The 15,576-nt window shown below is 40.6% G+C and overlaps 1 protein-coding gene across 1 annotated transcript in view; it reads left to right on the plus strand.

Moving 5' to 3' along the window:
- The first annotated feature begins 798 nt into the window (after window positions 1–798).
- NSUN3 (NOP2/Sun RNA methyltransferase 3) overlaps window positions 799–15,576 on the plus strand; it is a 76,858-nt gene continuing 62,080 nt past the window's right edge. Inside the window, exons 1-2 of the mRNA XM_080654266.1 lie at window positions 799–920; window positions 1,667–1,776. Coding sequence (XP_080510392.1) covers window positions 906–920; window positions 1,667–1,776 — 125 coding nt within the window. The 5' untranslated portion in view covers window positions 799–905. The remainder of the gene's footprint in view (window positions 921–1,666; window positions 1,777–15,576) is intronic.

Raw genomic sequence — 15,576 nt, forward strand, 5'->3', positions numbered from 1 at the left:
TACACCTACACTGATATTTTGAGTGTCAAGGGTCTCAAAATCATGATGCTCATTAAATATTAGGGATCACATTAAGCACTGATTTTCTCTGTTAGGTTGCTGATTGCTGTTAGAAGGGAGCAACCAAAGAGTAACACTTCAAGAACAAATTAAACTGCTGTGCTTCACTGAGAACCAGTAATACTGCCCTTAGCACAGGTGGGAGAGGTGGCCAGTGTGGGGTCATTTTGACCTTTAGGCATTTGGTATCAGAACTTGATAATCATAAAGATCATGGTAGTGAAAATAATGCACAGCAGCAGCTAACATTCGAGCGTTTACTGTTTCCTAGCCTTTGCGCTAAGCGCTCTACTTGTTTATTTTAATCAATTCGATCATTTAACCCTCGTCATTAAAAGAAAAAGATTATCCCAATGGGCCATCTCTAGGAAATGTGACAATTTCTCTTTCGCCATATCCATCCTTTTATCCTGAGTTCTGCGTATCTGGGCTAACGGGGACGTCGTGAGATTTGGTAGATTAATTCGACAACTAGCTTCGCCTCTGAGAACCTTTAAAAACAATTTTACGGAGCCCCAAGAGCACAAAAGGCAGGGCCGGCCCAGCGCGCGGCCTGAGGTCTACGGCGGGTCCGCCCAGGGGTCCCGGCCACGCCCCTGCCACGCCCCCGGGAGTAGGCTCCGCCTCCTTCAGCCGCGGATGGAAGGAACTCCGCGAGTGCCTCTCGCGGGACCCACGCCACTTTGGCGAGATTTAGATAACGTTGGCAAAGCAGTATCTCGCGAGAAGTTGAAAATACGGCAAGGAAGAGAATTCCGGCGGAACTCCGAAGCGAGCCGCTTTTGGTTCCCTAGTGCGTTCGATGTTGGACCGTGTAGACCTCTTGTTTGGCCTCTCCTGGCGGGATGATGTTGACCCGGGTGAGGGCGGGCCGGACGCTTATTTAAGGGCCTGGGGGGCGGAGGGGACTGGGACTAGGGAACTTGGGGGATCTCTGGGTTTCTTTGGTGTCAGTGTCCAGAACGCTAGCTCGTGAGCTTTGCCCGTGGTTTTCTTCCAAGACGCACCTCCGCCTCGGGGAACCTGTGCATTCCAGCGCGCAGACTCGAGTACCCTCTCCCTGCAGCCTTCCCAGCATGCCGGCTCCTCGAGGGCTGGAGCTGTCTGTCCCTGCTCTGTCCTGGGAGCGTAGAACAGTGCCTGTGACATAGTTGGCCCTCGATACTCTTTTCTTGGATGATTAAATGAAACAATTGCAAGGAAGTCTCCGAGGAAACCAGAGTGACTTTTCTTCTAAATGAACTTTATTTTGGAATAATTTTACATTTACAAAAACACTCAGAAGATAATACAGACTTCCCATATGCTTTTCACCCAGGTCCCCCTAATGTTAACATCTAAAATGACTTACCTAAGTTGGCTTTCTGTGTTAACAACACTAGACTGCTTTACCATTGTTTTACATTGGAGCAATAGTCAACTGGAGAAACACTTTTTAAAATAAGTAGGTAGACTACGGAAATACAGTTTGCTTATGTGTGAGGTACTGCTCCCATTGCAAGAACTAGTAATTATCTCGTGTCCTTAAGAAAAAAGACTGCTAATGTTGAAATTCAATAAATTTGTAATATCAGAGTGTGTCAGCAACTTTTTCTTATCATCATAGCTGAAAGCAAAATCAGAGGGGAAGCTTACAAAACAGATTTGCAAAGTGGTACTGGACCATTTTGAAAAACAGTATTCCAAAGAACTTGGAGATGCCTGGAGTGCAGTAAGGTTAGTATAATTCATCTCTGATCTTTGCCATAGAAAAAGAAAGAAACCGTCTTGGGGGCGGGGCGCTGTGAGGATAAAAGATAGAGGAATCTGAAGTTGGCTGTGATTTCTACCAAGGCTACAGAAGGGAAGAACTAGGAGGAAGTAGATTAAGTCATAGGAACATAGTAAGGGGGATAAAAACTGTAGTGACAGTAAACAAAAGTTGTTATGCCCTTGCCTTGAACAGTTGCTTTCATCTTTGAAACAGGAATGCCCACCAATCTGACAAAATTAACTATCCTGTAACAAAAATCTTTTTTAAGCTTTTGAGGATATTTGACCTGTTTCTGAAATTCAGAAGATAATACAGCACATCTTTAAAGCCAACACTGCTTTATCTTAGTTAAAGTCATTATTGGTAATCATATTTCTTCCCTCTATATGGCTGGCTATGTTTTGAACACACATGCGAGCTTGCGCACACATATACAGTATACACAAGATTCCTTAAATGTGTTACAGAAAACAGATAAGCATTTAATCCATAGAAGTAAGTGAGGGAAGTTTGATTTGTATGTTTAGTGAGTTTTTCCTTTTGCAGAATGTTCCTCTATGGCTGTGGTTCTCAACCTTTCTAATGCCGCGACCCTTTAATACAGTTCCTCATGCTGTGGTGACCCCCAGCCATAAAATTATTTTCTTTGCTACTTCATAGCTGTGATTTTGCTACTGTTAATGAATCGTAATGTAAGTATCTGTGTTTTCCGATGGTCTTAGGCTCTACAGCGGCGGTTCTCACTGTCGCACCCCACAGGTTGAGAACCACTAGCAGGGTCGCCTAAGACCATCGGAAAACACAGATATTTACATTACGATTCATGACAGTAGCAAAATTACAGTTATGAAGTAGCAACGAAATGGGGGTCACCACAACATGAGGAACTGTATTAAAGGGTCGCGGCATTAGAAAGGTTGAGAAACACTGCTTATGGGCTCTTCATACTGAGTTCTTCACATACCGGGCCCTGTGGGATGCAAAGAGCAAGACAGTCTCTGTGTTCAGTGCGCTTTTAGTCTGGTGTTCACGGGGTGAGGGGACATGGTTTTAAAACTATGTAAACCTCTAATTCCATGAGTATCCTGATAGAAATAGGCAGGGGTACCTGGTCTTATCTGATGGTGCCAGCAAAGGCCTGAGGAGAAGTCAGGTCTTGGTGACTTATAGAGTTACCTTGGCAAAGGAGCCAGGCATTTTAGACGGAGGGAAGAGAGCATTGCTTGTGAAGTTAGGGACAAAAACCTGGTGCATTTTGCTCAGGGAAGAAAAGTTGCATGGCTATTGATAACATCTGGAACTTTATTAGATGGCTGTCTTAATCATCTCTTGTTAGGTCAACTCAATAACCATTCCTTCTTTACAAAGGACAGTTTTAAAGCACTTTTTAAAACAAAGAGACTAAGTCTTGGATATTGAAGTCTGAGGTGATTGTGAGATAATTTTAGGACAAATTAAGCAGGTTTTATAACTTGTAAATACTGTAATATGAAAATTACTTTATTTTTGTGCTTTTTTCCCCCAAAACTGGTTTTTAAAATGGGTATTTTCTATCACAGAGAAGAAATGAGAAAGAACGGATAGTGAACAGTAAATTCATGAGGTTTTCAATATGCGATGTATTCAATCAAATAACCAAACTCCTGTTGCATGCTTATTATGTGCCACCCAATACTAACTTTGTGATCCTCAGAATAAACTTAGGAGATTTGTTTCCCATTTTTCAAACCTGAGGAAACTGCATAGAGTTTAAGTAACTTTCCTAAGGTCATCCATTTAGTAAGTGGCAGAGCTGAGATTAGTGTCCAGGTTCTCTGATTCAAGAACTCCCACTGCTAAATTCTATTCTGTATGCTTCTCATACCTGTGATGTGATTATACACACATGGATGATTTTTTACTGGTAAAAACCACAGATTTCAGGAGGTATATTATATTGTCTTCAGACTTTATAGTAATCTGGCTGCCCATACCCTGTAATGAGTTATTTTTGTCTTCAATATGCTCAGACAAATTTATAAATTATTACTTGACCCTAAACAAAATGAGCAGTGAACCTCAAATCCATTTAATTAGCTGTGCCTTCTGCTTCATCTACCTTTTTGTTGGGTTTTCATGGTAATTTAAGTTTTGCATAAACATGTGCTAAATTTGCCATAGGCAAAATAAAGACTTTCTCAGCTTAGAAAGTAGTCTGAGCATGAAAAATAGGATGGGGGAAGAAAAAAATATTTTTGTTTTTTGACTGTTTATTTGCAAGACATAATGTTGTGTACAATCTAGTTTGCAGTCTGCTTCCAGGGAAAGGCGAGGGTATTTGAGTCCTACCTAGAAAGTAATTTGTTCAATATTTTCAGTTTCCTGTGGTAGAGGAGAAGATTTAGTATTTATTTTAATTTCATTGTTTTGTAATGAATTTTCTTGCACAGTCACCCTCTGGGCAACCTTTTAATGTTGAAGTCTACCCTGGTTCAGTTTTTGCCCTACCTGTTGCCTGCATGTTCTTCTTCAGTGAGCCCCCTCATGGCATGTCTATAAACTTCCCTCACTACGCTGTCATTTCAAGCTATGCAGTCCTTCCCAAGCTTCAGTCCCATACTTCTAAGTGTTTTCTGGTAACTTCACTTAATTTTATGCCAAGCAAACTCAAAGGCATCTAATTATTTTTCCTTTCCAATTCTGATTTGTTATTTGCTACTTGCATACTTTAGCTCAATTGAAGGTATCCCATCCATCAGTTTCCTCTCTTTTCTATACCTTCACTACCTTTGCAGTAAAGAATGACCCTTACTCAAAAACAGGTCTGACATTTCCCTTAGGTCCTTAGAGGTGGTCTCTTAAGTCCTTGCCATACCTTGCCTAAGAGTATCTTTGTTTTCTTGGGGGCTTGAGCGACACCGTAAAGTCTAACAATATGATTTATGGTGAGGGCTTTGGGCCACAACATCAGCTTGGCCGGTGACCTTTGATCTCCAACCTCTGGACAGGCGGGAGATCAGCCACATAAGGCTGTCTATCATCTTCGTATGGCTGAGGCAAAATAAAATGTAGACACTGAGGCTCTGGTGAGCCTCCATAGTTGGCAGTGTGATAACACACAATGCGTATTATCACACATTGTGGCAAGGAAAAGTTGTCCTTACCCATGTTTCACTGGAGAGGACAACTGGAAGCTTAATGCTTTGACATTTTCTGTACTCTGCATCATGCATCCCTTACCTTGACTGATTTTAACCCATATCTTTGTGCTGTAATAAACCATAACTATAACCGTGAGTATAACAGTGAGTTCTGTGTGTCCTCCTAGCTAATAAGTAAACCTGAAAGTGGTCGTGGGGACCCTGATCTTAGAGTTGGTGTCAGAGGTTAGGGCAGGTCTCGGGGATTACCCTAGGTACTCCCACACACCACTACCCCGCCCCCATCCAAGTCTAAATGCCCAACAAATACTTTTGTTCTGCCTGAGAAATTTCTTAATTTGGATCTCCTTGTGTCTCCACTGTTACTGTTTACTTAGGTCTTCATCATTTCTTACCTGACATACTGCAACAGCCCCCCTGTATCGTCTCTCACTTCCAGTATTCATTTGCTTGCTTATTTGAGCAAGTACTACATGCCAAGCAAAGTCCTCATCACTGTATAAATAGTGACAATCCTTTGTACAACATGGTGGGGTAGTTGTTATTATTTTCATTTTACAGATAGGAAAGCTGAGGCACACAGAGCTTAAGTAACTTGCCCAGTGATATGCAGTTCACATTTGGAAGAGCTGTGGGAGTGTGTCTCATCCACTCTGCCACGCTGTTTCTTAATGAAGCCGTACTCCATTGTGTCACTACTAGAGTACAGCCTCCTTTGCTCCCCTGCTATTTGCATTGTTAAGACTAAATATTTATCATGACTAGACAGGGTCCTTTATCCTTTAGGTCCTTTTCCCTTTGCCAGGAATGAGCTCCCTCCTTCCTCTGTACGGTGGTTAAAGTGTGGTTTCAAATTTCACTTCTGCATATTACAGCATATGACTTAGCTAGGTGACTTAACATATCTGTGCCTCACCATTCTTGTCTGTAAAATGGGAAAAAATAGTATCTATTTCATATAGTTATTTGGGAAAGTAAAATGAAATATATATATATATATATGTATATATGTATGTATATATATAGCTTAGAATAGTATTTGACATATGGTATGCCCTTGATATGTGTTAATGTTCTTTTTATAATTGTTACTGTGATTAACCAGTTCTCCATCAAGCTGTCTCATATGCCCTTGGCAAAATTAGTTCTGCCCTTTGTGTTTCTTTTTTTTTTTTTTAAATTTCTTTATTGATTAAGGTATTACATATGTGTCCTTATCCCCCCATTATCCTCCCTCCCCCTCACTCAGGCTCTCACTCCCCTGAGGTATATAAATGGGTGTTTCTAATTGATCTCATCATATCAATTACAAATAATGATAGTCATAGATTTTGCCTTATGATCTACACTAGTCTTTTTTTCTTTATTAATTAAGGTATTACATGTGTCCTTATTCCCCCATTATCCCCCCAACCCCCCATTCATGCCCTTACCCCCCTGTTATCTGTGTCCATTGGTTAGGCTTATATGCATGTATACAAGTCCTTTGGTTGATCTCTCTCCCTTACCCCCATCCTCCCCTACCTTTCCTGAGGTTTGACGTTCTGATCGATGTTTCTCTGTCTCTGGAACTGTTTTTGTTCATCAGTTTATGTTGTTCATTAGTTTCCATAAATGAGTGAGAACATGTGATATTTATCTTTCTCTGCCTGGCTTATTTCACTTAGCATAATGCTCTCCAGCTCCATCCATGTTGTTGCAAATGGTAAGAACTCCTTCTTTTTTACCGCAGCATAGTATTCCATTGTGTAGATGTACCACAGTTTTTTAATCCACTCATCTGCTGATGGGCACTTAGGCTATTTCCAAATCTTAGCTATGGTGAATTGTGCTGCTGTGAACATAGGGGTGCATATATCATTTCTGATTGGTGTTTCTAGTTTCTTGGGATATATTCCTAGAAGTGGGATCACTGGGTCAAATGAGAGTTCCATTTTTAGTTTTTTGAGGAAACTCCATACTGTTCTCCACAGAATGCACCAGTCTGCATTCCCACCAGCAGTGCACGAGGGTTCCTTTTTCTCCGCATCCTCACCAGCACTTGTCGTTTGTTGATTTGTTGATGATAGCCATTTTGACAGGTGTGAGATGGTACCCCATTGTCGTTTTGATTTGCATCTCTCTGATGATTAGTGACTTTGAACATGTTTTCATATGTCTCTTGTCCTTCCTTCTGTCTTCTTTCGAAAAGTATCTATTTAGGTCCGTTGCCCATTTTTTTTTTTTTTTTTTTTAAATATATTTTATTGATTTTTTACAGAGAGGAAGGAAGAGGGATAGATAGTCAGAAACATCGATGAGAGAGAAACATCGATCAGTTGCCTCTTGCACACCTCCTACTGGGGATGTGCCCGCAACCAAGTTACATGCCCTTGACCAGAATCGAACCTGGGACCTTTCAGTCCGCAGGCTGACGCTCTATCCACTGAGCCAAACCGGTTTTGGCCCGTTGCCCATTTTTTGATTGGGTTGTTTATCTTGCTTTTGTTAAATTGTATGAGTTCCCTGTAAATGTTGGAGATTAAACCCTTATCGGAAATAACATTGATAAATATGTTCTCCTATTCAGTGGGCTTTCTTGTTTTATTGATGGTTTCCTTTGCTGTGCAAAAGCTTTTTATTTTGATTTAGTCCCATTTGTTTATTTTCTCTTCAGTTTCCATTGCCCTAGGAGCAGTATCAGTGAATATATTGCTTCGCATATGTAGGGAGCAGTTATAGGGTTAAGCCTTGGACTGATGTGCTGGTAAAGCCCCAAACAAGTCCCAGTTAGAGGGCACAGCCCTCTTAGCATAATTAAGCTTGATCTTGTGACTGTTCCCTAGATCTTTCCTGGGTAGCTAATGGGCTGTGGGAGGTGCAGCAAATGCTGCCAAAACAAGTGAAACTTGCAAGAACATTGTAAATTACCTTGTTTACCTCTGAATATAAAATAAAGGCTCAGCTTGCAGTCTGGATCTGTTCTGTGGCCTCAGCCAGGCACAGAAGATCCACCTAGACCCAGTTTATTCTCCTCTTTTCTTCATCCTTCGCTGGCCCTCCCTCAGGCTCCCCAAACCCTTGGGTGTGCTGGCGCGGCACAGGCATATGTCAGAGATTTTTCTGGCAGTGGATTCCTCTAGTATTTTTATGGTTTCCCATCTTATGTTTAAGTCCTTTATCCATTTTGAGTTTATTTTTGTGTATGGTATAAGTTGGTGGTCTAGTTTCATTTTTTTTTGCGTGTATATGTCCAATTTTCCCAACACCATTTATTGAAGAGACTGTCTTGACTCCATTGTATGTTTATGCCTCCTTTGTCGAATATTAATTTGGCATAGTGGTTTGTGTCGATTTCTGGGTTCTCTGTTCTATTCCATTGATCTATATGTCTGTTCTTGTGCCAGTACCAGTACCAGGCTGTTTTGAGAACAGTGGCTTTGCAATACAGCTTGATATCTGGTATTGAGATCCCACCTACTTTGTTCTTCTTTCTCAGGATTGCTGCAGCTATTCGGGGTCTTTTTTTTATTCCAGATGAATTTTTGGAGAGTTCGTTCTAGGTCTGTGAAATATGCCATTGGTATTTTAATAGGGAGTGCATTGAATCTATAGATTGTTTTGGGTAGTATGGACATTTTGATTATGTTGATTCTACCAATCCATGAACATGGTATGTTCTTCCATCTGTTTATGTCTTCCTCTATCTCTTTTTTCAGTGTCCTGTAGTTTTCCATGTATAGGTCTTTTACCTCCTTAGTTAAGTTTATTCCTAGATATCTTAATTTTTTTGGTGCGATTGTAAATGGGATTGTGCCCTTTGTGTTTTCATTGCAATTTATTGACACAACTGTTATATTTCTTTCAAGATTGAATTGTCATAATTTAGTAACTTGCTGTCTCTTCCCTGTCAAGGGAGGGTCTTTAAGAACTAATACCTTAAGATTTGGGCAGGTCATCTACTTATTCACAATTTAGTGTTTATATACCAGGCATTTTGTTAAGCACTGGGGATACAACGATGGATTATATATTCTGTCCTCAAATACATATGAGGGGAGGATTAATTGGAAGTGTTACGAACTTTGGGAATTTTTGTGGTCACTTTGTATAAAGCATGGGGGCGGGGAGGGGCAGAAAGCATGGTCAGGGGACAGGGAAGCCTCTGTTAAGCCTGACCTGTCTGTAAATATTTTTTATTTGGATACTGTCTTCACTAACCCAGAATTCACATAGTTCACATTTAGAGGGGGAAATATTATATAACCAGATTGCATTGCCAGAATCTGAAGGGGGCTGGGGTGGACTGGAGTGAGGTAGTTGGGGAAAGCAGAAATGACTAGTAGTTTGGTTTCTGTTTTATCCTTATTTTGGCTCTATGTACATTTTCATCATTAATCTGTGCAAATCACTGGGAGATAGAAACTTTCAGCCCCTCCTAGTCAGAGGTTAGAAAAATTACCAGGTGTCTCAGTTTTTGGCCAATCAAGACCTGTGACTCAAGAGTCTGTGCCTTTTCTTCTACCAAATGTGCTGCGATGAAGCGTCTGTAGTCCCAGTCTTGGGAGTATACTCACCTTTTCCTTATAGATGGGACTCCTTGTGTGCAGTGTTTTCAGTCTTGCAACCAGAAACAAAAACCTTCACTCAGGACTTCTTATCTGAGATACTGTGGATAACAAATATGGAGATAGATTGCCCTTCTATGAGAGACAAGGAGGAAACAATGCCAAGAAAGAGTAGGAGGAAATTCTTGTCATTAGAAAAAAAAAAGAAATGGCTGGAAAACATACATAGGTGCACTTGCATGAATTGATTTATTCTTCATTTCTAACCCAGACTTTAAAAGTGAGGGAGTGAGCGCCCTCTTGTGGATAATAATAGTAATAAAACAAAAGGAATTTTAAAAAAAAATTGTTTTTCTTTTTAAAGTATATTTCTTAATTAAATGAATATATGAAATTATGAAATTATGATTTTATTTAACCTTTTACTCTTAGAATTAACATTTTGGTACAGTTTTAGAAAGCAGCCAAAGTTCTACAAATGCTGGTTACATTTTTACTGAATTTCAGGTTATTTCTATCTCAGTTATATTTTTATAAGATTACTCTTAACAATATATATTTAATATATCTTTAAAATGTATCCAATCAACTTCTTTGTGGGTAAAATTTGGCATAGATATTTTGTGGCATACCTACATTTTTGACAAGATATCTAGGTTTTTCTTTAAGAAACTTTCAATAGTTATGTTTTAGGTTTTATGACCTTGAACATTTCTTACATATGTATCATTCATTACAGTTTACAAAACCTGCTGTTTTAACAGTTTACCTACTTCATGTCAGTTGACCCTTACAATAGTTCTGTGACTTAGACAAAGCCTGGCTAGTTCCGAATTTCATGAACATATTCCTGCTTCTTTTTTAACTTGCTCTTTAAATGTCTGGATGCAATGCACTCAGATGGCTATTGAGAGTATGAAATTCCAAAGAAGTTGTCAGGGCACCATGCAAGATCATTGATCAAGTGGCATAGTGAGAGCAACACCGATGGACAGTGAGGCATGCAACCAGGGTTTCAATCAGTCTTGGTCCTTTCATCACCCGGATGAAGACACTGGACCTATCATCAGACTTTTCTGGGTCTCAATAAAACATATCTTAAAAAGAATTGGAAGGGAAGAGATGAATTCATCTCCAAGTTCCCCTCTAGTTCAAATTTCTGAGACTTGATTTGAACTTGAAAGTAAATGAATAAGAACAAACATAACCATTAGAGGAATCTTGTAGAAGATTTTCGTGAAGCATGAAGATTGTAAGACATTGTGACACCTGTGAAATGCATTTGGACTTGTCATACTAGGCATTCTTCAAATGCAACATCTCTTCATAGGAAATGTCCTGAAAGCTAGTTTCATGTCAACATTGGCCCTTTTTGATATATGTGACCAGAAGTATACTTTGAAAAGGCAGTTATATCATTTAATGATCTGCTTCTATTGGGAATTTCTTATTTTCCTTAATTATACTAAATAAAGTTTTCTGCTAACAACTCTTTTATTTTCTTTCCTAATTCCCATTGACCCCCTCCTCCCTGTACCCACCCCTCCCAAGCCTTCATCACACTATTGTCTGTGTCCATGGGCTCTGCACATATGCATACAAGTTCCTTGTTAATCTCTCTCGTTTCAGACTCCCATGGAAATCCATCAGTCTGTTCCATGGTTCTGTGTCTCTGGATCTGTTTTGTTCATCAGTTTATTTTGTTCATTAGATTTCACATATGAGTGAGATAATGTGATACTTACCTTTCTCTGACTGGCTTATTTCGCTTAGCATAATATTCTCCAGGTCTACCCTTGCTGTTGCAGATGGTAAGAGTTCCTTCTTTTTTTTTCTTTTTACTGCTGCATAGTATTCCACTGTGTCTTCTTAAAATTTTTTACTGATTTTAGAGAGAGGAAGGGAAAGAGGGAGAAACATCAATTGGTTGCCTCCTTTACAAGCCCCGACCAGGGATTGAACCAGCAACCTGGGTATGTGCCCTGATGGGTATATAGGACAACGCTCCAACCAATAGAGCCACACCAGCCAGTGCAGGGATTTCTTTTTTTAACCATGAAAATTTAATTGGTTTTGTAATCTACAGGGTGATACCAATTGTGCTTAGCAATTTTTAGATAAAACATTCTAGATAAAATGTTCTCATATAGGAAGCTATAGTGGATAATAGATGAGTAAAAGAATAAAGTCATAGAAAAATTGAATGAAAATCATGCTATTAAATGACAATCATTGTGCAAATAATACACTATGCAATTTTTTAAGGGATATGTAGGCCCAATCAAATTATAACAGTCAACTTTCATATCCTCAACTTCCACATAGTTTTTTTGGAAAATTACTCTGCTGTCTGTGTGCCTAAGGGGGTAATATTCTTTTCCAGCCTGTCCTTATATAATTATCTTTCTCCTTCTTTACAAAGAAGGGCACACCTTCCCCATCCTGACTCTTCTGCACTGCATTCCTCTGGGTGTCAGAACCCCCACATGACAGTCTACTGGAATGTCATTGTAAGGGTTTAGAAAGTTAAGTGACTTATGACTAAAGTTCTTTGACAGGTCAGGTAGGTTCCATTGTTTTCCCTGCCAGCTAACAGGTCATTTAAAATATTTTTAAAGACCTTTTTAAAAATAATTTATTTTTATTGATTTCAGAGAGGAAGGGAGAGGGAGAGAGAGATAGAAATATCAATGATGAGACTGAATCATTGATTGGCTGCCTCCTGCATGCCCCCTACTGGGGATCGAGCCCACAACCCAGGCATGTGCCCTTGGCAGGAATTGAACCTGGGATCCTTCATTCCACAAGCTGACACTCTATCCACTGAGCCAAACCGGCTAGAGTTAAAATATTTTTGATGATAGGTTATTAAGTTATTTGGGAATATAACTTAGAAAAAATTTCAACAGAAGGGAGACATATCTATAACAAATGTATTTAATTCTCACCCACTTATTTAAGTGAAGCTTTTTCTCGGTCCTTATAAAATCACAAAATAGGGCTAAAGTTGATGTTGAATCATAGCACCAGGTATATTTATCCCTGGATATATGAAAAAACAAACACTAATTTCATTAAGAGATTCGTTTTCTATCAGTCTTTCCTTTTTATGTTGAATAATTATCAAATTTGTAATGTTATTTTGATCAACTATTGTTAATAATTATATTTACAACTGAATCCAGAAGTTACCATTTTAACGTTTAGAGATTTAAGGCCATGTTGAAAGCAAATTTAGTATATACGTGTGTGTGTGTGTGTCAAAGAAGTATACTAGTAGGATAGTAAAAAAAGAGTTAAAGCATAGTAATATATTAGGATAAAGATATATAGGAAAACAGAATGTAAATAAAAGAGAAAAAGGAACAGTGTAAAATTTTCATCTGTTCAAGAATAGTCCATGAAGTTTTAAATGGACAATGATGGGTTTCAAAATCACTCTGATATTTACGTTCTATGGGATACACTTGAAAAAGTAGTATAACATTTTAAATGTCAGTTTTTTTACAGTATACTGGAAATCACATTCTTGAACATATGGTGAAGATTTTGATGTCAACTGAAAATGTGCCAGAGGGTACATCATTGTTTTTACAATGATATCAGTGAATATACTAGGAAAATAGTTTCCAGCCACTGACTTTTTGGGTCCCAGTTCTGCTGGCTACTGGTGTACTTGAACTTCTGGTTTTGGAGATCAGTAAGTGGAGCAGCTTCAGACTCCTCCTCATGAATCTTGGGAGGAGGCCTGAAGTATGGCACCTGGCCAGCGTTGTCTTGAATCTTCTAATGTACACTCACTCTGCTATCTGTTGGGCTGTAGCCCATCCATCAGAGCTTTAGACTTGAGTAGCCTCTGTCCTGCCAGCCCCAGGTTGTGATCCCACCAGTTCAAGCACTGGAGGGTGTGTGCATGTCTGTACTGGGGGGAGGGGAGTTCATCTGCCGGTAGAGAGTGGGTGGGTGTGTGTGTGTAAAGGGGTAGCTGAGACCCACATTAATACACCAGTTTGCTTTCTTGGGGCTACGAAGCACCAACCTGAGCAGCCTGAACAGTGTTTTCACTGAGTTGGTCCTGTTGCAGCATGTGTCAAGTTCTTTCCTTTTTAAGAGACAATAGCAGGAAGGCGGGGCCACAGGCACTAGGCGAAGGTTAGAGTAGAGGTTCTCTATTCCTTTCTGTTGTATACATTAATGCTACAGTACCAGAGTCTCACACACCTGTTAAGTTTTGAAGCCAGCCAGATTTTGAATCAGGTACTTTTTAATAGCAATGTGTCCTTGGGTAAGATGTCAAATTTCTGAAAGCCTCAGTTACCTAACCACAGTTGTGATGGTTAAATGAGGTAAGCATGTAGAATGCAAATTGTAATCGTCTGACCAGTAATTTTTATTATTAGTAATATTATCTGGATGAGGTGGATTGGGTGGTAGGTAGAAAGGCTTCCCTGGGGAGATAAAGCCTAAATTGCCCCCGAGTAGAGAGTAGGAGAGCCAGCCAGGCTACAAGTGGGTGAAAGGAAAGGTCATTCTAGGCAGAGGGAACACTTTATATTGAACCTGGTAAAGGCTGAAGAAAAGTTGGTACAGGAAATTCAAGAAGTTCAGTAGGGCTGGGTGTGAGTTAGAAGGGATCGGAAAATGTATTTGTTCTAAGTAAGGCTTTATTTTGATCGTGTTGTTAAAAAATGAGAGAAGGAGGGATCCAAGATGGCGGCATAGGTAAACACCTAAACTGCTGCCTCGCACAACAATTTCAAAACTACAACTAAAAGACAAAACGTCTATCACCCAGAACCACGGGAATGCTGGCTGAGTGAAAGTTCTACAACTAGAAGAAAAGAGCAAACAGCATTGAGGGGTGCACAAGCACTGAAAAGCTGAGGTACGGAGACGCGCAAATCGGGCTGGCGACAGGCATCTGGGAGTGCTGCTGTTTTCAACCCGAAGGGAGATAAGCTCCCGATTACTCCGAACTCCAGTTTCTGGGGAGACGCGGGGGACCAAAACTCCTACGGGGAGAAGCTGGACTGTCTGCCGTGGGGTCGGAAAGTGAGGGAGGCTTGCTTGCAGGGCTGCATGCAGGAATAATTGTTTATTGTGTTGGGGCGCGGGACGCGGGGACACGGTCGGAGACGCAGAGCCAGCTTACTGGCAGCCATCGCTGTTTGCCACGCCCTAGCCTAGTCATGCCCTGAGACCCCGCCCTGCACAATCTACAAACCCACCCAAGCTCCATGCAGCGGCTTTAGCATATGAATGGCCTGCCCTAACGCAGCTTAACCTAGCAAACTTGCAGCCCGGGTCAGACAGCTCCAAAACCTCCAAACCCCAAGCAAAGAGGAGAAAACTGTAGTTCTCGCTGTAGCTCCTGCTGGGTGGCCTCAGACAGTAGCTGACCTGCACCCCATTGGAGATCCAGAAGCCAGTGTACCTAGTGGTCAGTGTGAGACACCAGATTTCAACTCCTCACATCCATAAGTGACACATTCAAGAGGCAGACTCAGTGAGCACCGAAGCCCCACTGAAACAAGTCCTACACCATAAGCGTGTCTCCAGCGCAGCAGTTCTTCCATTATAGACACAGCGGGTCCTCACAGCCAGTTGGCCTGGAGGTCAATTCCTCCCAGTGTACCAACAGCAATCAAGGCTTAACTACACCAAGACTTTGCACTCAGCCCACAAAGGGGTGTACCAAGAGCGTCCACCTCTGGTGATTGGAGAGGCTGAGCTACTGGCCCCTATAGGTCACCTAACACACAAAGCCACTCCATCAACACAGGGAAGCAGCCAAAATGCAGAGACAAAGAAACATGTCACGAATGAGAGAAATGGAGGAAAGCAAACTACTGGACGACATAGAGTTCAGAACCACATTTATAAGGTTACTCAAGAATCTTCTAAAAACCGCTGAGGAACTTAGTGAGACCTTTAAGGATCTTAATGAGAATGCCAAAAAAATGGAAAAGGACCAGTCAGAAATTAAGCATACACTGTCTGAAATAAAGAATATACAGAAACTCAACTGTAAATCAAAGGACCCCAAGAATCAAACCAAAGATTTGAAACATGAGGA

This window comes from Plecotus auritus, assembly GCF_963455305.1.
Source record: "Plecotus auritus genome assembly, chromosome: 2".
NCBI lineage: Eukaryota > Metazoa > Chordata > Mammalia > Chiroptera > Vespertilionidae > Plecotus > Plecotus auritus.